Source organism: Clarias gariepinus, chromosome 9 (assembly GCF_024256425.1).
Source record: "Clarias gariepinus isolate MV-2021 ecotype Netherlands chromosome 9, CGAR_prim_01v2, whole genome shotgun sequence".
Classification (NCBI taxonomy): Eukaryota; Metazoa; Chordata; class Actinopteri; order Siluriformes; family Clariidae; genus Clarias; species Clarias gariepinus.
This window is the reverse complement of record NC_071108.1, coordinates 36,928,880-36,950,000: the sequence shown is the minus strand read 5'-3', so window position 1 is coordinate 36,950,000 and position 21,121 is coordinate 36,928,880. Positions and strand designations below refer to the sequence as shown.

General features: G+C 40.9%; 2 protein-coding genes across 3 annotated transcripts in view; both read left to right on the top strand.

The window, feature by feature from the left end:
* cabp1a (calcium binding protein 1a) overlaps nucleotides 1-9,159 on the top strand; it is a 19,721-nt gene extending 10,562 nt beyond the window's left edge. Inside the window, exons 3-7 of the mRNA XM_053504118.1 lie at nucleotides 4,902-5,045; nucleotides 5,215-5,324; nucleotides 5,417-5,491; nucleotides 5,597-5,669; nucleotides 6,850-9,159. Coding sequence (XP_053360093.1) covers nucleotides 4,902-5,045; nucleotides 5,215-5,324; nucleotides 5,417-5,491; nucleotides 5,597-5,669; nucleotides 6,850-6,875 — 428 coding nt within the window. The 3' untranslated portion in view covers nucleotides 6,876-9,159. The remainder of the gene's footprint in view (nucleotides 1-4,901; nucleotides 5,046-5,214; nucleotides 5,325-5,416; nucleotides 5,492-5,596; nucleotides 5,670-6,849) is intronic.
* A 4,906-nt stretch (nucleotides 9,160-14,065) lies between these two features.
* mlec (malectin) lies at nucleotides 14,066-20,644 on the top strand. Of its 2 annotated transcripts, none has more exons than XM_053504726.1 (6): nucleotides 14,066-14,218; nucleotides 14,586-14,822; nucleotides 15,321-15,499; nucleotides 15,616-15,792; nucleotides 18,797-18,854; nucleotides 19,293-20,644. In XM_053504726.1, the coding sequence occupies exons 2-6, from the start codon at nucleotides 14,621-14,623 to the stop codon at nucleotides 19,535-19,537; spliced, it is 861 nt and encodes a 286-aa protein (XP_053360701.1). In that variant the 5' UTR covers nucleotides 14,066-14,218; nucleotides 14,586-14,620; the 3' UTR covers nucleotides 19,538-20,644. The 2 variants fall into 2 exon arrangements, with proteins under 2 accessions (XP_053360701.1, XP_053360700.1); XM_053504725.1 differs by having other exon boundaries at nucleotides 14,066-14,439.
* The last annotated feature ends 477 nt before the right edge of the window (nucleotides 20,645-21,121 follow it).

Genomic DNA, 21,121 nt, shown 5'->3' with positions numbered 1-21,121 from the left:
TCCAGGCCATTAGTGACTACAAGCCCATCAACCCCTTTGCCCCATCCACTGATATTTTCTTTCACAACCTTTATGCTTACTTTGAAAGGGATAACCTGGAGCTAGCAATCAAAACTGAGCTCCCTACAGAATACCAGTCACTTACATTTTCCACCAGTGATGTGCTGGGAAGCTAGTTATTAGCTTAGCTATTGTGCCCACCTGAATTAGGACCACCTCCATTGTGCCAGTACCAAAACACTCCACCGCAACATGCCCAAATGACTTTCTCCCTCCAATTTGCATGTTCTGGAAACACAGTTTCCACACCGCTGCACTCCGTCCTCTCTCACTTTTACAATAAAGACATTCATGCCAAAATGCTTTCCTTTGACTTTAGCTCAGCATTAATCCCCTCATCCCCTCCAAGTCAATCACAATCACTGTGCAACTGGGTCCTGGACTTTCTGACTAAGAGGCCCCAGCATGTTTGGGTCGACCACCACTGCTCCTCCACCCCCATCCTTGGCATGGGAGTACCACAAGGCCCTTTCTCTACTCTCTCTTCACCTATGACTGCAAGCCTATACATGGTTCCATCACCATTATCCAGTTTGCAGATGTCACCACGGTGTTTGGACTTATCAAAGACAACGATGAGTCAGCTTATAGAGAGAAGGTGGACCGTCATCTACAATTGGCATTAACAACAACCTGCTGCTTAACTTCCAAAAGACCAAGGAGCTCATAGTGGACTTCAGGAACGAGAAAAGTGACACACACACACACACACACACACACACAAACACACCCATTCATATCAATGGAGCGGTGGTGGACTGTGTCACTAGCTTCAAATTCCTGTGGATCCACATCTCCGAGGATTTCTCCAGGACAATCAACAGATCCAGCCTGGTCAAGAAACCTCACTTCTTCTTCCTGAGGGGTCTTAAAAAGTAAACTTGAGAGAATTCTCAGCAGCTGTGATGCTGGTATTATATGGAGCTTTACTTCTTAAGATTAAGCTGTAAATAACATTTACAGGAAGCGTCGTCTCAGCAGAGCACACAACATCACAAAGGACTTCTCTCACCCTGACCATAGGAAGTGAATACAGTTACTCTGTCTAACTCTACCTACTTTGCACTACTCATAACATACTACTATAAAGAGACTGTAAATAGAATTGCACTACCTATAACTGCTGCTATAACTTACTACTACGCATAAACTTAAACACTTAGGATTGCACTGTTCATAAATGTTGCACATATTGTATATAATAACCTCCCTCATTCCACTCCCCATAACAATTTGCACACATGTATATAATCCTCTCAAACCATGATATCATAACCATGGTGTACAATGTGTTCCTTCATTGCATTCAGCTATAATCATTGAAATTATTGTACATAATGTAACTCTTTACTGTTTTTTACATATAAAATTATTTATCACAGTATACAAAATCTTCCTCCATTGCATCCATCCAAAATCATTTGCAGTTATTGTACATAGATCTTTTACTGTGCACTGTTTATATATGCTAATTATTTAGGACTACAACAAATGCACTTCTGGTTAGATGCTAACTGTATTTCGTTGCCTTCTACCATACATGTGCAGTAACAATAAAGATGACTCTAATCTAATCAAGTTATAGTAAACATTAAGTGTGTGATTATAGTGAGTATTGAGTGTTATTATAGTGAGTGTGGTATTGTAGTGAGTGGTGAGTGTGTGATTATAGTGAGTGTGTGATTATAGTGAGTGGTGAGTGTGTGATTATAGTGAGTGTGTGATTGTAGTGAGTATTAAATGTGTGATTATAGTGAGTGTGTGATTGTAGTAAGTGGTGAGTGCGTGATTATAGTAAGTGTGTGATTATAGTGAGTATTGAGTGTGTAATTATAGTGAGTGTGTGATTGTAGTGAGTATTAGATGTGTGATTATAGTGAGTGGTGAGTGCGTGATTATAGTGAGTGTGTGATTGTAGTGAGTACTGAGTGTTATTATAGTGAGTGTGGTATTGTAGTGAGTGGTGAGTGTGTGATTGAAGTGAGTATTGAGTGCTATTATAGTAAGTGTGGTATTGTAGTGAGTGGTGAGTGTGTGATTATAGTGAGTGTGTGATTATAGTGAGTATTGAGTGTTATTATAGTGAGTGTGGTATTGTAGTGAGTGGTGAGTGTGTGATTATAGTGAGGGTGTGATTATAGTGAGTGGTGAGTGTGTGATTATAGTGAGTATTGAGTGTGTGATTATAGTAAGTGTGTGATTGTAGTGAGTATTGGATGTGTGATTATAGTGAGTGTGTGATTGTAGTGAGTGGTGAGTGTGTGATTATAGTGAGTATTGAGTGTGTGGTTATAGTGAGTGTGTGATTATAGTGAGTGGTGAGTGTGTGATTATAGTGAGTGGTGAGTGTGTGATTATAGTGAGTGTGTGATTATAGTGAGTATTGAGTGTGTGATTATAGTAAGTGTGTGATTGTAGTGAGTATTGGATGTGTGATTATAGTGAGTGTGTGATTGTAGTGAGTGGTGAGTGTGTGATTATAGTGAGTATTGAGTGTGTGGTTATAGTGAGTGTGTGATTATAGTGAGTGGTGAGTGTGTGATTATAGTGAGTGGTGAGTGTGTGATTGTAGTGAGTATTAAATGTGTGATTATAGTGAGTGTGTGATTGTAGTGAGTGGTGAGTGCGTGATTATAGTAAGTGTGTGATTATAGTGAGTATTCAGTGTGTAATTATAGTAAGTGTGAGATTGTAGTGAGTATTGGATGTGTGATTGTAGTGAGTATTGGATGTGTGATTATAGTGAGTGGTGAGTGCGTGATTATAGTGAGTGTGTGATTGTAGTGAGTGGTGAGTGTTATTATAGTGAGTGTGGTATTGTAGTGAGTGGTGAGTGTGTGATTGTAGTGAGTATTGAGTGTTATTATAGTGAGTGTGGTATTGTAGTGAGTGGTGAGTGTGTGATTATAGTGAGTGTGTAATTATAGTGAGTATTGAGTGTGTGATTATAGTGAGTGTGTGATTATAGTGAGTATTGAGTGTTATTATAGTGAGTGTGGTATTGTAGTGAGTGGTGAGTGTGTGATTATAGTGAGTGTGTGATTATAGTGAGTGTATGATTATAGTGAGTTTGTGATTGTAGTGAGTATTGGATGTGTGATTATAGTGAGTGTGTGATTGTAGTGAGTGGTGAGTGCGTGATTATAGTGAGTGTGTGATTAGTATTGAGTGTGTGATTATAGTGAGTATTGAGTGTGTGATTATAGAGAGTGTGTGATTGTAGTGAGTATTGAGCGTGTGATTATAGTGAGTGTGTGATTATAGTGAGTGGTGAGTGCGTGATTATAGTGAGTGTGTGATTATAGTGAGTGTGTGATTATAGTGAGTGTGTGATTTTAGTGAGTGTGTGATTATAGTGAGTATTGGATGTGTGATTATAGTGAGTGGTGAGTGCATGATTATAGTGAGTGTGTGATTGTAGTGAGTATTGAGCGTGTGATTATAGTGAGTGTGTGATTGTAGTAAGTATTGGATGTGTGATTTTAGTGAGTGTGTGATTGTAGTGAGTGGTGAGTGTGTGATTATAGTGAGTATTGAGTGTGTGATTATAGTTAGTATTGAGTGTGTGATTATAGTGAGTATTGAGTGTGTGATTATAGTTAGTATTGAGTGTGTGATTATAGTGAGTATTGAGTGTGTGATTATAGTGGGTATTGAGTGTGTGATTATAGTGAGTATTGAGTGTGTGATTATAGTGAGTGTGTGATTGTAGTGAGTATTAAGCGTGTGATTATAGTGAGTGTGTGATTATAGATATACAGCTACCCCTGGCCATATTGAGTGTGTGATTATAGTGAGTGTGTGATTATAGTGAGTGTGTGATTATAGTGAGTATTGAGTGTATGATTATAGTGAGCATTGAGTGTGTGATTATAGTGAGTGTGTGATTATAGTGAGTGTGTGATTATAGTGAGTGTGTGATTATAGTGAGTATTGAGTGTGTGATTATAGTGAGTGTGTGATTATAGTGAGTATTGAGTGTGTGATTATAGTGAGTATTGAGTGTGTGATTATAGTGAGTGTGTGATTATAGTGATTATTAAGTGTATAATTATAGTGAGTATTGAATGTGCGTCATTAAAGTGGGTGGTTAGTGTGTGATTATAGTAAGTATTAGGTGTACGGTTATAGTGAGTATTAAGTGTATGATTATAGTGAGTGTGTGATTATAGTGTGTGTGATTATAGTGAGTGTGTGATTATAGTGAGTATTAAGTGTGATTATACTGAGTATTGAATGCGTGATTATAGTGAGTGTGATTATAGTGAATATTGAGTGTGTGATTATACTGAGTATTGAGTGTGTGATTATAGTGAGTGTGTAATTATAGTGATTATTAATTGTATAATTATAGTGAGTATTGAGTGTGTGATTATAGAGTATTGAGTGTGTGATTATCGTAAGTATTTAGTGTGTAAATATAGATTATTGAGTGTGTGATTATAGTGAGTGTGTGATTATAGTGAGTATTAACTGTATGATGATTATAGTGAGTATTGAGTGTGTTATAGTAAGTATTAAGTGTATGATTATGTTGATTATTGAGTGTATGATTATAGTGAGTGGTGAGTGTGTGATTCAAGTAAGTATTGAGAGTGTAATTATAGAGGATTGAGTGTGTGATTATAGTAAGTGTGCGAATATATTGAGCCGTGAGTGTATGATTATGGTGAGAGGTGAGTGTATGATTATAATGATTGTAGAGTGTGTACTTATAATGGACATAATTATATAAAATATTTTCTCAGTTCTGCTTTCAAATGTGCAAATTTTAGTTTTTAAATAAGTTTTAAATAAATAAGTTTTAATTTTTTTCTGTGTGTGTGTGTGTGTGTGTGTAGAACTCCGTGAAGCCTTTAAAGAGTTTGATAAAGATAAGGATGGCTTTATCAGCTGTAAAGACCTGGGGAACTGTATGAGGACGATGGGCTATATGCCCACTGAAATGGAACTGATTGAACTAAGCCAACAGATCAACATGAACCGTGAGTGTCTTTGTGTGTGTGTGTGTGTGTGTGTATGAGCAAGTGATACAGTTTAATAATAATGTATGAATATATGGGTGTGCATAGAAGATCATTCATATATTGATGAGATTGTGGGGTTTATATAAATGTGTGTGTGTGTGTGTGTGTGTGTGTGTCTGTGTGTTAGTTGGCGGTCATGTGGACTTTGATGACTTTGTGGGACTGATGGGACCGAAGCTTTTGGCAGAAACAGCAGATATGATTGGTGTGAAGGAGCTCAGAAATGCCTTCAGGGAGGTGAGGAAGAAAAACACACTTTTATTGTGATATAAAGCAAATTCATAATAACTCAAATGATAATTTTTTTCTTTTTTACATCTTTCTGGCAGTTTGACACTAATGGTGATGGAGAGATCAGCACAAGTGAGCTGAGGGAAGCTATGAGGAAACTGTTAGGGCACCAGGTGTGTGTGTGTGTGTGTGTGTGTGTGTGTGCACTTATACTCTACAATAGGGCTGGGAATTTCTAAAAGTTATGGGGAATACAGTATGTTTATGGTGTATTTTAGGTGGGCCATCGAGACCTGGAGGACATCCTCAAAGACATAGATCTGAACGGTGATGGACGTGTCGACTTTGAGGGTAAGAATCATGATTTTTATAAAATATTGATTAAACCTTCAAGATTGATCAGATAGATAGTTTTCCTTTAATTCCTTCATATATAAAGGCAGTTTTAATGATCAAAGACAACACGACATGACCAGGTGACAGAAAAATGACAATAAATGTGTCTCTCATGTTGATATCAGCTAAATCATTACTGTGTGATGCTTTGTAATATTATAATCATTTATTTTTAAATCTATGTTTTTTTATAATATATGCTTGTGTGTTTTACATATTCTATTTATGGTCATTTTGTATATTTATATATTTGTTATATTTGAACATTTTTTTACAACATACAACACGAACAATGCTCTATGCATATTTATATGATTATTATTATTTATTAAACAGCAATCATGAACATATGTAAACTCAACTGAATAAGTATAAAGGAAATTAATTCAAACCTAAAATATATTATTCAGTTTTAAGTATTTTTGAACGAAGGCTGTACAGTCTCAGCTCCGCTGCTTTAAATTCCAATTCATTTCAAATCAGTTTTATTTATGTAACACTTTCAGCAGTGAATATTGTGACTAAACAAAATTACAGAAATAAAAAAAAGTTTAGAAATATATAGGTTTATAAATTTACAGCTTTATTTTTTGTATCAGTATTTCTCACTTTGTCCCTAATGAGCAGCTGGAGGTGACGGTCCTGATGGAGAAACTTCCTGAGGAACCCTGAGAGAGGCAGCAGAGACAAACGGGTCGTCATTGGGGTTATACGACCTTAAATCAGCCCCGTCTATAACCGTGTGCTCTGAGACTCGAAGTGCAGTTATAGATCAGTTGAGGTTACACACTGATGGAGAAAAAAAACTGTTTGAGGCAATTTAATTCCAAAACTATATAACACTCAATTAAATGACCTTAAACTGTAATGAATTAATTCACAGATCTCCCTAGTATTAATCCATTTTACACACAAATTATATAAAACAATTAGGCACAGTTAATGTTATTAATAGGTGTTATAACTTTGGTAATGCTGGGTTGCGCTTTACACCACTAATATTTTATTGATCTCTTCGCTCTATGGACTCTACCTACTTTTTGCTGATACTCAGATCAGTTTAAACTGGGCTCTAAGGGTCTGAATATTTATACACAAGCTCTAATCTATGTTTCTTTGTCCTTCTCCTGTGTAGAGTTTGTGCGTATGATGTCCCGATGAAGGAGCCAAAACTTTTGCACATTGCACATTAAATCATGACCCCTTGCTTCCCGCTGGCTGGAGGACACGAGACGTGTCGAGGGACGTTAAAACATTCATCGCATGCATGACTGATTGATATGCATTCGTCCCGATCGTCCAATCAGCGATCATCTTACAGGAAACCACACGAAACCACACCGAAGAAAAGCTTTAATGAGCCGGAATGGAAAAAATAAATGAATAAAAACTGGAAAAAGACAGCACACACACACACACACACACACATATTGTAGCTGAGTGTTTCTGCACTTTTAAACCTTGTCTCATGTCCATCTATGTCATAGGGAACTGGAGTTCTCTCAGTAACCACGGCAATATCCTGTCTGTCTCTGTTCGTCCCGTGTGTGTATCAGTGTGAGTCCGAGCCAGTGGAAGTGTTCTAGCGTTAAAGTCGTACTCTGTGATAGTTAAATATCACTCGTCACATCCTCGTAATGAATTACAGAACCGTAATGTTTACATGCGCGAAGCGTCTGTAGAGGGAAACTTTTGCATCACTGCCACTTTATTCCTCAGAAATCACAGAGTGTGCCTTTAAAGTGAGAGCTGTCCAGGGTTGTGAGGTCACATATCCCTGAACACAATCCCCACCCCTCCTCCTCCTCCAAACACACACACACTTCCTGCAGACCCTTAAAAGGACAGTGCAGCCAAAAATAAAATGTCCACAAATTTGTGCTTTAAATCCATGTCCACTCGATCTCGTCTGCGTCCGTCGCGTTGTTCGTCTCTGTACATAAAAAGCTTAATAAACAGCGTATAAGTTATTATAGTATATATGTATAAAAGCAACAAAAAGGACTAATGGTTTACTACAATTTCATACAGTAATAGAGTAATAATGCGCCCCCTGGTGGTGGCGATGAAGCGTATAGTGCAATACAGTAAGTTTTAAACGTGCTTTAAATATGCGTTTACGTTAATCAGTCTTGTTCTGTGTCTATGATGTAAAAATGTGAACGTCGCCATCGTATACTTATTACTGTGACGCTTTATGGGGGAGAAAGTGATTGTAAAGATTTTGAGCTACAGATGTAGCTCAAAATCTGTACACACACATACACACACACACACATATTGGTTATTAGCCTCCTAGCGCCAGGACACCACAGCTGTAAATATCTTGGGAGGAAACTGTGGACGTTTAATTTTTGGACGACTGTTTTTTTATTTCATTCCTGCCCCCCCACAGGTGAAATAGTTTGGGTCGGATAATTTGCACAAGTGATAATCTGACAATAACGGATAATCTTCAAGCGTGATGTCAAGCACTGTGTTTCTCCGCAGGTGGCTGCGGCGGCCAGGTGTAGTCTGTGTTTCAATGCACTTTTAGTGCATGCTTACTAATGTCCTGTAAAAAAAAACCATCAGGAAGAACGGATTAGCAACATACAACATATGGATTAGCATGGATTAGCCCATAAACTGGTTGAACAGTTTAGCAGCTTTCACGAGTCTCCAGTCTCCAACTCTACACTCATTTACACAGCTAGCTGAGATCACAAGCCAGCGGCCTAATGGGGAGAGAAAAGGGCTGGTGGTGATGTCATCTAATCAAGCCTGTGTCTGGCTGACGGAGTTAAACTTAAGCTCCGCCCTTGTTGATAAACGTTATTCAGGAAAATCAGCCTGTGAGTGTGAGACGGTGAGTTGTCTGCTCCTTGGCTTTCAGATCGGTGTAGCGTTTGAAGTCGTGATCTTATCGAGAGTGCAGCTTCATTAGCACGCTGTACACGCTGTACACACACCCAATCAAACATCCTAAACGTCCTCCATTTTAAAAAGGAAACTGCAGCAAAGCCTTCTGGGTACGCTGTTGTCCTACAACCTGCTGAGGAAGTAAAGATGGCAGACGAGTGAATCGAGCCAAGGGGACGTGAACCGTGTTGTGAGAGAAAGCAGTGCAGGAATGCAGCCTTTATTTGAGCCTGAACGCATCACTGAGACGTTTCATGAATAAAATAAATGGAGAAAACAAATCTCTGCATCTCTCCCGCGGTCCGATCTCCGTGTCTGCGTGTGCGCTGAAATGCTGTTACGTTATTATGTCGTTCTGTCTTTTTGTCAGTTAGACGTTGACGTTTTGTCGTTTCGATGTTACGATGTTTTGTCGTTATCTTATGTATTCGTCGTAGAAGTGCAACCTGTTTATTTCCTGCATGCCAAAAACACCTCTGCACTCATGATGTAACATAGTGATTTTAATACATTATAGCAAATAAAGTACATGAAGGATTCACGAGTCTGGCTTATCGCCTCTTTAGTGGTTTGTTGGATTAAAAAGTGCAGGAACGGGAAAAGGAAAAGGAATGATGAGGACGATGAGGAAGAGGAACAGAAAGAAAAAGGAGGAAGAAGCCAACACTGACTCTCCCAGTGATGGAGCAGGATGCTGGTGTTGTCATGACAACAAGCATCTACTGACATGGGACCAGAGGTGTTTAAAGCTTTCACTGGGTTATGCTGCCCCCTGCTGGTCACATGACACAACTCACCTCATTTTACTGTACATAAAGTGGCGAGGCCTGTGTTGCCTTCTTGGTGTTACCTTTCATACCCATCAAATCAAAACTCAAACCTCCCTTGTGTGTGTGTGTGTGTGTGTGTGTGTGGAGTTTGCATGTTTTCCCTGTGCTTGGTAGGTTTCCTCAGTGTTCTCTGGTTTTCTCCAACAGTCCAAACACATGTAGATAAGGCTAATTGGCGTTCCTAAATTACCCGTAGTGTGTGTGTGTGTGTGTGTGTGCCCTGCTATGGATTGGCACCCTGTCCAGGGTGTACCCCGCCTCATGCCCTAAGGATCCTGGGATAGGCTCCAGGCCCCCCGTGACCCTGAATACAGGATAAAGTGGTGTAGAAGATGAGTGAGTGAGATAATAAAATAATGACCATGAATGATTTTCACGATTTAATTTTTAAGCACTACAGAGGAGAACTGCATTCCGCTCAGCTAGTGAAATGACTGCACGGGGTTCAGACAAGTTTAGTCCAAACCATCAGGGAATCAAACCATCAGGGAATCAAACCATCAGGGAATCAAACCATGGGAGCGACGCTTCATCAAGTGAGTGATGACGTGATAAAGAAGTCTATTACATCACTCTTGTTTACTGTAATTTATTATTAAGGACAACAAAGTGTTAATGGCGGCACGGTGGTGTAGAGGTTAAACTGAACTAAAATCCACTTCATCATATTGTTGGTCTATTTTGTGCAGAAAAAAAGAAAATGTCTCTCTAATGTCTCTATAATGTCCAATAGTTTAAATAATGTTTAACTCTTTAAATAATAAACACAATACAAACACAACACTGTAAATAATAAACACAATACAAACACAACACTGTAAATAATAAACACAATACAGCGGTACCTCTGCATACAAACCCTCCACCTTAAACATTTTCACCCTAAAAACTGAAATTCATACGAATGACCGAACCGAGCCGGATCGCACACTGTTCGAGTCCCTAAAAACTAATTTGCGTCAGTGAAAAGCCAAGTAAAGACTTATTGTTGTAAGAATGTTATCACAGACAGTTAAGTAAATTAAAGATAAGTGGGGATTAATGTCTATTTCATATTTTTTTTCTATTATTATATTCTTTTCTTAATGTTCAGATTGTTTTGCGATGCAGAAAAGTGTTTGAAATTGGTAATAGTGGTAACATGTTTGTGTGGCTGGAACGGATTATCTGCATTTACATTATGTCCTATGAGACAATGCGTTTCACAAGACACAATTCCACCGTAAGGACTCGCCTCCGGAGCCGATTACGTTAGAAATACTGAGGTGACGCTGTACTAATCCCTTTAAGAATGACAGCGTGCAGCTTGTAGATTAATCAAATCGCAGAGTGACACACTGTATAATCAATATTTTATTTTACTTGGGTGAGATTTCTACAGTCGCAGCGGACTATCAGGTATCAGAGGTGTTTATGTTACCATGGAAACGTAAGTGCACAGAGGAAGTGATGTATGTGTTGGTGACGTCACAGGATTGTCTGAACGTTGGAGGGGAAGTAGTGTGTGTGTGTGTGTGTGTGTGTATAGACTCTCTTCACACTCTGCAGGCCCTCAGACTGCTGTGTTGGACTCCTCTGATTGGTCGCTCTGACCTGCGCCGTATCATCAGGGTTATTAATCTTCCTTCTCTCACTTATTACAGCAAAGTCAAGTGTAAAACCAAAAGCAGTAACACTGAGCTTCAACATCTTTAATGATTATTTACAACATTTCAATCTACACAAAGGACAAAACATTTCTGTTTTTCTGTTATTTTTGAATACAGAGCTGAATTTCTGAACATCTCTAAATTTAAGAACATTTAGTAAAATAATGTTATCATAAAATATCATAATTTATGCAAACTGGTGTAGATGTGATAAGAGACAAAAGCCGAAGTGTTTGTTTTATTCCCCGGAATCAGGAAGTGTGAAGCTCTTCCGCCTTCTGCCAACGCCAGCAGCGCGCACGTCGAACAAACTTGCTAGAATCATGTGTCTCTGGTTAGTGTGAGCGCCCTCTGGCGGACAAGCGCAGGTACAACGCATGTCCTGTTCAGTCATGTTCATTCTGAGGGTGTGTGAAGTGTGATGTGGAAATATAAAACAGAGAATCTTCATTTGTCTTACTTTTGGAGTTGAGATTTTTTATTGTTCATATGTTTTTTTTCCCTAACTGCAATATCTATTAATTATTATTATTATTTCCAATTTAAATTAGAGTATGTTATTAATTCCCTGATAGAGTCAAGGGACTTGCCCAAGACCTCAACACAGGCCACTTGGCAGTGGTGGGGCTCAAACCCACAACCTTCTGATCAGTACCCCAACAACCAAGAGGCTTAACTAATTGAGCCACAGCTGCTTCTAATCTAAAAAGCTTTATAAAACTCTTTATGAAATCATTATTTAGAATGTCTGCTCAGAACACTACTGGTGAAAGTGAAGGAGTGTGCAGGTGTTTAGGCCACTGAGAGGTCTGAATGTCCCGTAACAATAGGAACACATGACATTTGGGAATTTTCGGCTGGTCTTTATTAAAAAGAAGAAAAAAAGCATTTCCATTAAAGATACAGATGTTAATTGTGTGTGTGTGTGTGTGTGTGTGTGTGTGAGAGAGAGAGAGATAGAGAGAGAAAGAGTGTTTGGGTGTGCACCTGTTTGAACGCATGCATTGCCTGTGGCCTGGAAAAACTACATTCCCTTCCGTAGTGAATAATGAAATTCTGTGCTAAACCTGTTTCAATACAAAGACATGACAGACAAACGACCGTTTCACTGAGTTGTGTGAGGAGTTTTCAGTGGGATGTGTCTGTATTGGAATATCATAATGGTCAAGTTAAAACTGTCAAAAGTACACATGTGATTTCCTAATTCCCATCAGAACACCCCACTCACCTGCCCCCGTCTGTTAAAGGTGGTTACAAAGACGTGATGTTATCTGGCCACCAGACTGGATTTTCAAGATCAAACAAAAGTCTTTTAAGCAAACTGGGCGAGTTAGAACACAAACTGTGGGTGAGGAGCATCATGATAGAGCTGAAGTGAAGATGATTTTCTGGAGGGGCAGAAACCCAGGACAAGCTTTTGCAGTGCAGAGAGTTTCAGAGACACCAAAAACAGAGAGGAGAGGTCCTTCAGAGGACGACGCAAGAACTGATTGTTGAAATGAACAGGTTTTAGGAGGATTCAGTGACAGGTACTGCTCTGAACAGCTTCTCTTCTTCATCCACACGGTGGACACCTCTGGAAAAGAACAAAAACTACAAGAAACATTTAAATAAATCATATAAATTAATAGTAAAACAATACTATTATGATATATTGGACTATTGTGAGTGTGTGTGTGTCCTGCGATGGATTGCCACCCTGTCCAGGGTGTACCCCACCTTGTGCCCTAAGCCTCCTGGGATAGGCTCCAGGCCCCCCGCAGCCCTGATGACAGGATAAAGCGGTATAGACGGTGACGGAGTGTTTTAAGCATGATAGCACAGTCGCCTCGCGCCTCCAGGGTCTGGGTTCGAGTCCCACCTTCGGTCTGAGTGTTCGCGTATAGTTTGCATGTTCTCCCCACGCTTAGTAGGTTTCCTCTCAGTACTTCGATTTCCTCCCATAGTCCAAAGACACGCAGTTTAGGCTAAATAGTGTTTCCAAATATCCCGTAGTGTGTGATTGACAACTGGGCGTCGAGCCGGCAACCCGAGCTCTTCAGTAACGACCACAGAAACGACAAGTGTTATTCACACACTACAGGCAGTTTGAGGAAGCCATTCCACCTCTGCATGCATTTGGACTGTTGGGTGAAACCAGAGCACCTGGAGGAAACCTACTGCACATGGGGAGACCGTACCGTACACACACACACACACACACACACACTCATCTGGAATGGTGACATTCAACAAACACATCAGAGGTCAGATCTCACATACTTACCGTGCAGATATGTGTTTGTTGCGTCATTATTTCAGATTTATTCCTTAAAATAAGATTTACTCTTATGGAAAAAGTCTTCCATTAGATTTTGGAGTGTAAAAGTGAGTTAAACCGCTGCGTAGTTCCTGTTTTGGGAAGAACCACACACCAGTGTCATAGGGCCAGGGTGCACATACTTTTGCCCGTCCTTTATAATTAAATTTTTTAACATTATTAACATTATGAACAGTTGCTAATATTATTTGTATTGTAACTTGAGGGTGTTGTTGTGCTTCTTCTTGTTTTTTTGTGGTAAATTTACCTCAGCCTCAATAGAAATCACTTCACACATTACATGTAATAATTCAGCTGTTAGGTTGGACTCGCAGTAGTGTACAACAGTGTACACTTTATACAGCTATAAATAGATATCATGTGATTTTATTAATGTACTTTTTTTTTTTTTTTTGAAATAATTTTAAAAAGATGCTAACATGAATTATCATCGTAACTGTTTTTTTTTCTGCTCCGTCAGCGCTGAGGCCTGACGCTGATTGGCTGCCGTGTGCGTAGTACGTGCGCTGCGATTGGCCAGCGGCCACCCTGACGTACACGTGCGACGCCGGGAGCCGCGGGTTGTACTCGATTTCGTTTGGCTGAGCGGTGGATACGTCCCGCCCACCGGGTTGCGCAGCCATCAGGTTAGGCTGCGTCTGTTTCCTTCAACCTGCACCGACTCCACACACACACACACACATTCACTGATACACACACACTCACTGATCGGCCTAGAATTGATCGAATGCTCGGGATTTCAGCGCTTTAACGTTTAGGAATGAATTAGAACAGGACGCAGAGACGTCGTGCACGAGACCGGAAGTGGGTTTGAGCTCATGCTTTTTTGAGGAGTGTGTGTGTGTGAGTGTGTGTGTGCAGAGAGAGAGAGAGAGAGAGAGATGTGTTAATGGCAGGCACAGAGGAAGTGTTTTAAAATCATACACACACACACAGGTACATGCACGGTGTGTGTTTGTTGAAACAACTCCTGAAGCCCATCATCTGGGCCTGCACACATCTGGAACACATCTGCATTTATTACAGTAAGAGCCAAACTGCTGCACTGAGCATCTGTTAATTAACCCTGATCCTAATTAAGATCACGTGATGCATGCATGAGATTTGACTTCACTCCATGTTCCTTCTTCAGTTCCTCCACAGCTTCATTTTATCTCGTTTATCTTTTCAGTAATTGATCCCTGAGCGAGCGAGAGGTCGAAGGCCATGCGGCGGGTCACGGCACCATGGGTGATGCGGGTCCTGATGGCGGCGATGGTGATGCTGGCGGACCGGTCCAGGGCCGAGGGTGATGCGGTGAACCTGGCCGAGCGTGTGATCTGGGCGGTGAACTCCGGGGGAGAAGCTCACACCGACACACACGGCATCCATTACAAAAAAGACCCGCTGGAGGGGAAATTGGGGAAAGGTGAGACAGGATGGGGATTTGATGAGTGTCGCATAAAAAAAAACAAAAAAACCAACAACTTCCTTTTGATTTGTTTAAATGCAAAACACACACACTCTGGGTTTCACACACACACACACACAGTCAACCCAAGAAATTTCTCAGCCATGACTAACGGCTCGTCGACACTAACCGCGGAGAAGTGCGAGTCTCAGATCAAGTTGTTTCCTCCAGAGCCGATTTCACTTCCTGGTTTCCGCCAGACCGGGCGTGACAAGCCCCGCCCCAAATCTATCAGCTTCACACGATGATTACTGACGTGACCTGCGGTTTGTGATGTTCGTTTGTTTTTCTTTTCAGCCGCTGCTATTGGTTCATGCCAAACTTCGCTCTCAGGGTTAAAGTATTGGCACCCTGGCGCTCGCTCTCTTTCAACAGGATGAGAAATAACTCATAATGTTCTCGCAGTAAAGCAACAACCTCAGTCTCTTCATTCTAATCTGTGTGTTGTCATGGCAGCGTCGGATTATGGTATGCGGTTGCCGATCCTGCGCTCGAGCCCGGAGGATCAGGTGCTGTATCAGACGGAGCGCTACAACGAGGACACGTTCGGGTACGAGGTCCCCATGCGGGATGAGGGGGAGTACATCCTGGTACTGAAGTTCGCCGAGGTGTATTTCGCCCAGTCGCAGCAGAAAGTGAGCGGGCACACACACGCACGTAGTGTTCTTTGAATGTGTTATAGCTTCGGAATAACGTGTAAGAGTAAGAGCTCTGAAGATGTGTCTCACTGTCTGTCTCTCTTCTGTCCCAGGTGTTTGACGTGCGGGTGAACGGACACATGGTGGTGAAGGACCTGGATATATTCGATCGAGTCGGTCACAGCACGGCTCACGACGAGATCATACCGTTCACCATAAAGAGGGGGAAGCTGAGTATCCTGGGGGAGGTGTCCACCTTCAACGGCAAGCTCACCATTGAGTTCATTAAAGTGAGAATCACACACACACACACACACACACACATCTGTCATTAACATTTACGTGTGGTGTGTGATTGGGATCAGACACCACCGGGACACATCAAGACATTTTATTGTACCGAGTGTGTGGAGCGATGGGGTCACAGAGCGTCTCCACGACACACACACACACACACTGAGGCATGCACCTTACCGCCACCTGTGAAACGGCCCACACTCGCACACATTCAGTGTGTGTGTGTGTGTGATAAGAACTCCTCCTATAACTCATTGGCCTTCACAATGATTATTATTAGACTCTGGTACAAACTGATTTAAGTGCTGTGTGATGAGGTCACGCTCGTGTAAGGTGAGATGCAGACAGAGACAGGAAGTGGTTTTCATTACATAGCAGGAAGTGTTAATATTAAAAACTGTGTTTTTAAAAGTGTTTTCAGAAAGCTGCTTCACGCTTCAGTATGGCGTTGATCCCCGTTTTGGGGGATCTAACAGCATCCACCTTCCTGTGAAGGCCGTCCACAACATGTTGGAGTGTTTCTGTGTGAATTTGTGTCCATTCGTCCTGTAGAGTGTTTATAAGTTCAGACACTGATGTTTTACGAGAAGGTCTGGCTCACACTCTCCGCTCCAGTTCATCCCAGAGGTGCCCGATGGGGTTGAGGTCAGGGCTCTGTGTTCGGGCCGCTCGAGTTCTTCCACACAGAACTCATCAAACCGTGTCTTTATAGTCCTTGTTGGAATAGAAAATGGCCTTCAACAAACTGCTGGAAGTGTAGCGTCATCCACGATGTCTGTGTATAACGCTAAAGCAGTAAGACTGTCCTTCACTGGGGATACAGGACCTGACTGGAACACCTGGACGAATACTTCTGTCCATAAAGTGTATAAGAATATGGTAAGGGTGTGTGTTCACGGTTGGGCAAATTGAGAAAACACAAGGAGCGAGTGTATCGAGTACCTCATGTACATCAGAGAGAAAATACAAGAAAAACAACCACTTCATCTGTGATCAGGAGGAGGAGTCAGATAACACTCCTGTGTGTGTGTGAGAGCATACACAGGTGGAAACTGGGCCAGGAGCCTAAACACGAGCAGTATTTACACCAGTTTGATACTGAAGCGTGTGTGTATGTTCTCAGGGTCAGGTAAAGAGAACACATCCAAGACCTGAGATACTCCTGCAGAACGTTAATCAAATTCACACTTGCATCAACTAGTCAACTCCATAACATAGATTAGACAGAACGGGAAATGTCTCCTCTCTCGGGGAGGGACACCATGACACCCTGAAGGATTTTTTACGTCCACCATGAACCTATAAGCACTACATACACCTGTCCCCTGCTAGCCACCTTGTAGTTTCAGGACTTGACATGATTTTGACGAATCGTCATTTGATGTGATTGTGATGTAATGGATATTAGCATAAGCACATGTGCAGGATCATTAGCAGGTGAGATGTGCAACCCGAGGACTCGGGCGTCTGGGGGATAAGCGGGTACGGGGGAGAATGTGTCAGGATTTGATAACACACAGGACAGTTTTTGTTACCAATGACTGTAAATACAGTAATTCCCCAACATACAAACATTTGAGTAACGAACTTTCGAAGATACGAACATGCATTCATGCATTCATGTGTTTAGTCGTAAACCACATGTCCGGTGTACATTGTCGTGTGTGTTCAGCCAAGGACGTCCGGAAGTGAGCGTGAAAGCAGCGGAGATAAAGCCGGTACTGTAAAAGGAGCGAAGAGCAATAACGATGGAGACAAAATAACAGAGAATGGAGCGAGGTGAAAAGATGTCAGACATCGCTCATTCTTTTAACATGAATAGATTGACCCCTAAAGAACCCTGTAGCGTAATATACTGTGTATAGACAAGTGTGAGAGTTTTGGAGTACCTACACAATGTTTGTTGGACTTATGAACAAATCAGACTTATGAACAAGATCTTGGAACAGAACTCGTTCATATGTAGGGGACACAGTACAGCAACGATTTCTAAAAAAAAAATTATTTAAAGCGATGTAGGTAATTGTTTCTGTACTGTTTCTCTGTGTAAAGAACATTAAAATTAATGTCGAGAGACATCGTAGTGTTAAACGGATGTTACTATGTTACTACAAGGGTCGTGAATTTCATATTTTTCTTTACCAACAGTTGAACCTTTTATTATTATTTTATCTATTATTAATTACTAACTGTTACAAGACACATTTTCTCAGTTTAATTGTTTTTAACGGTTCTCTTGTTACAGTTATTCCGTCAACAATGTGGACGGTAAAATTCATAGTGTTCTATATTTAAAAAGAAGATTTAAGGATTAAAAAAACTTTATTAACTTTATTAAACCCAGAGGAAAATGGTTACAGCTCAGTTTACAGTTTCAGGTTACAGTTGCTTACATTTAATTGAGTTAAGTGCTTTAGATCTGTTCATGCCAATGAATCGATTAATCTTTAACACCCCCAGGTGGTCGGTTCATCCTTAGGACAATAAACAGACGGCCCTCACCGCCGCAGAGACCAGACACACACTGTGGAACACAATTTTTTGTCGCTAGATAACGTTTACTTAATACGATGTTAATAGTGATCATGTGACGAAGAAGAAGAAGCTAAGCTAGCAGGTGTATCCCCTGTGTAACTCTGTAACTGAATTGTCGCTATTAAATCTTGACTCGAGGCGGAGTCTCAGGCTGTCAATCAAATAATGGGGCGAGTTCATGAAAATGTTCCATTATCTCTAGTTGTAACGAGAAGAGCTGATAGAAGTGAGGCAGAGAGGAGGAGCGGCTCAGTGTGCAGCGTTTTCTTTATATCACGTCTCAATGAATTCATTTTATTAAGGGTCCAATACTTCCTGTTTTTATTTTTATTGATGGATCGGTCACAGAAAGTGGGTGTGGCTTTAATTTTCATATGCTCGCATGACTTTGGATAAAATGATTGATTTCCTTGTGTGTGTGTGTGTTCTGTGTGTCTCTCTCTTTCTCTCTCTCTCTCACAGGGTTACTACGATAATCCGAAGGTGTGTGCGCTGTATGTGATGAAAGGGAAACCTGAAGGTGAGGAGAAACAATGCAAATGATTTGGCTTACCCCGCGCTGTGATCAGCGTTACCTTGGAAACAGTCCCTTTTTGATGTCACATGACCATATCAGTGTATCAGAATGTTTTCTGAGCGATGTGATCCCGGTTCCCGAGCAGAATGTGCAGGATTTAGTCAAAAATTGTGTGTGTGAATCAATCATGTTAGATTTACTCTACTCTGATGAAGTGTGTAGTTTTAAAATGAAACCCTGGTCATGTAAATGATGTGTCCATTCCAAGTGGTGTTAAATAATAATAAAAAAAAACAGATTAGGATTAACTTTGAATTAAAGTATTACAAGTTTTGCAAACTTTGTTAGTTTTAAATTCTGGCTCAGTGTGTGTGTTGTGGACACATTGTCTCCCACACGCTCTGTCCCTGCTGTAACACACCTCCCGCGTCCTCCTCTCAGATGTGCCGAAGCTGCAGCCCCACCCTGGCCTGGAGAGACCCGAAGAGGAAGAAATAGAGGAGGAGGACCCCGAAAGCGGGGACGAGACGATGAAGAAGCTCGGGTCTCAATCTCCGAAAAAACAGGTCCGGTCCGGGCCGAGAACGCCGAACCCGTACGCGGCTGATAACAGCAGCCTGATGTTTCCTATCCTAGTGGCCTTCGGAGTGTTCATCCCTACACTGTTCTGCCTCTGCCGCCTGTGAGAGAGAGAGAGGGAGAGAGGACGGACTGATTCATCTGGTCCAACAGGAAATGACGGGGGTGTGGGACGGTGTCTCATACTGCTTTGTGATTGGTGGAGAGAGTGGAGCCAGTGAGAGTTTAGATTTTTAAAGGACCGGTTAAGGCGCGGCGTTTTTTCCCTTTTCTTCACCCTGACACGTGTTCAGTTCCATGTGAGCTTTTCTCTGCTTTAGTTTTTGGCCCCAGAGCTACGATGCTAACGACTGATGTCTGCTAATTAGCCGCCAGGTTAGCATGGTGCGCTCCGTCCCGTCTCCGTGGCACCATTTAGCGCACGATGCTAATCTGTCTATCTGTGAGCCTGTGTTACTTGTTAGCGTTGTTAGCCTCCGGTACAGAAGTGTTTGAGCTCCAGCGTATTACTCGTCAGCTATGCAACCGTTAAACCAGCGGGAGACGCGCAGCATCCAGGGGTTTTGACTTTTTTTTTTCCACAACTTTCCACACTTCCACACAACTCTCATGTCATCTTTCATCTCTTTATTCTTTACTCAGTCTATTTTTTACTAGTTAAGTTTATTTAAAACAGTGTGACTCCTGAGTCCCTGATGTTCCCTAATGGACATGTAGTGCACTACAAAGTGTACAGAAACTTAACCTTATGGAATGTGTGTATACAACTTGACGTACAGTGCACTGTATAGGGTGTAGTGTATTTACACACACGTGTGTAGTGCAGGTAGGGTGCACTATGTTTATTTACCCTTGATAGTGCACTAAACATCCCTATTCCTCGTGTAGTGCACTACGTCCAGTACAGATCAGTTTGGATTCGGCTGTCGTCCACTATACAGTCATGTACAAAAATTAGCCCCCGCCCCCTTTATTTTAATTCTATTCTTATTCTTTTTTTTGTAAAAACATCAAATGAACATTGGTCTGACCGCGGACGACCTCAGTATTCTGCTAATACAACCTCAGACCAATGAGAGCATAACTTTTCTCACTGTGCCATTATTTATTTAACAAAAGAGTTATTTATTTATTTGTTAAATTTAGGCCCAGTGAAAAAATGTTATATGATGATATTCGTCTGAGGTTGTATTATTATTATTATTATTATTATTATTATTATTATTATCATTATTTACGCACAAATACCTAGAATTAAAAGAGGGGGAAGAAATCGATTCAGTTACGTATTGCGACTCTTTTGTGTGGCGATGCATAAATCACTGAAATAGATTTTTACCAAAAACAATCTTTAAATTTTTAATATATATATACGTTTGTGTTTGAGGTGGTAAAGTGTTTCCACACTAAACCAGTACCCTGTGTGTAGGAGCAAACTGTTGAAAAGTGAAGTTTGTTCAGAATTTTAACAAAATCTGAGAGAAATTAAATTGTTACTCTTTAATAACATTATGACGCTTATAGAATCACAATTTGAATCGAATCGTCGCCGCAGTATCGTGATTATCGCCTCGGGACGTCCCTCATGATTCCCACATGACTGTATTTCTTATTTCTCTCTCTCTCTCTCTCTCTCTCTCTCTCTCTCTCTATACTGTGTATATATATATATTTGTCTTTCTCTCTCACAC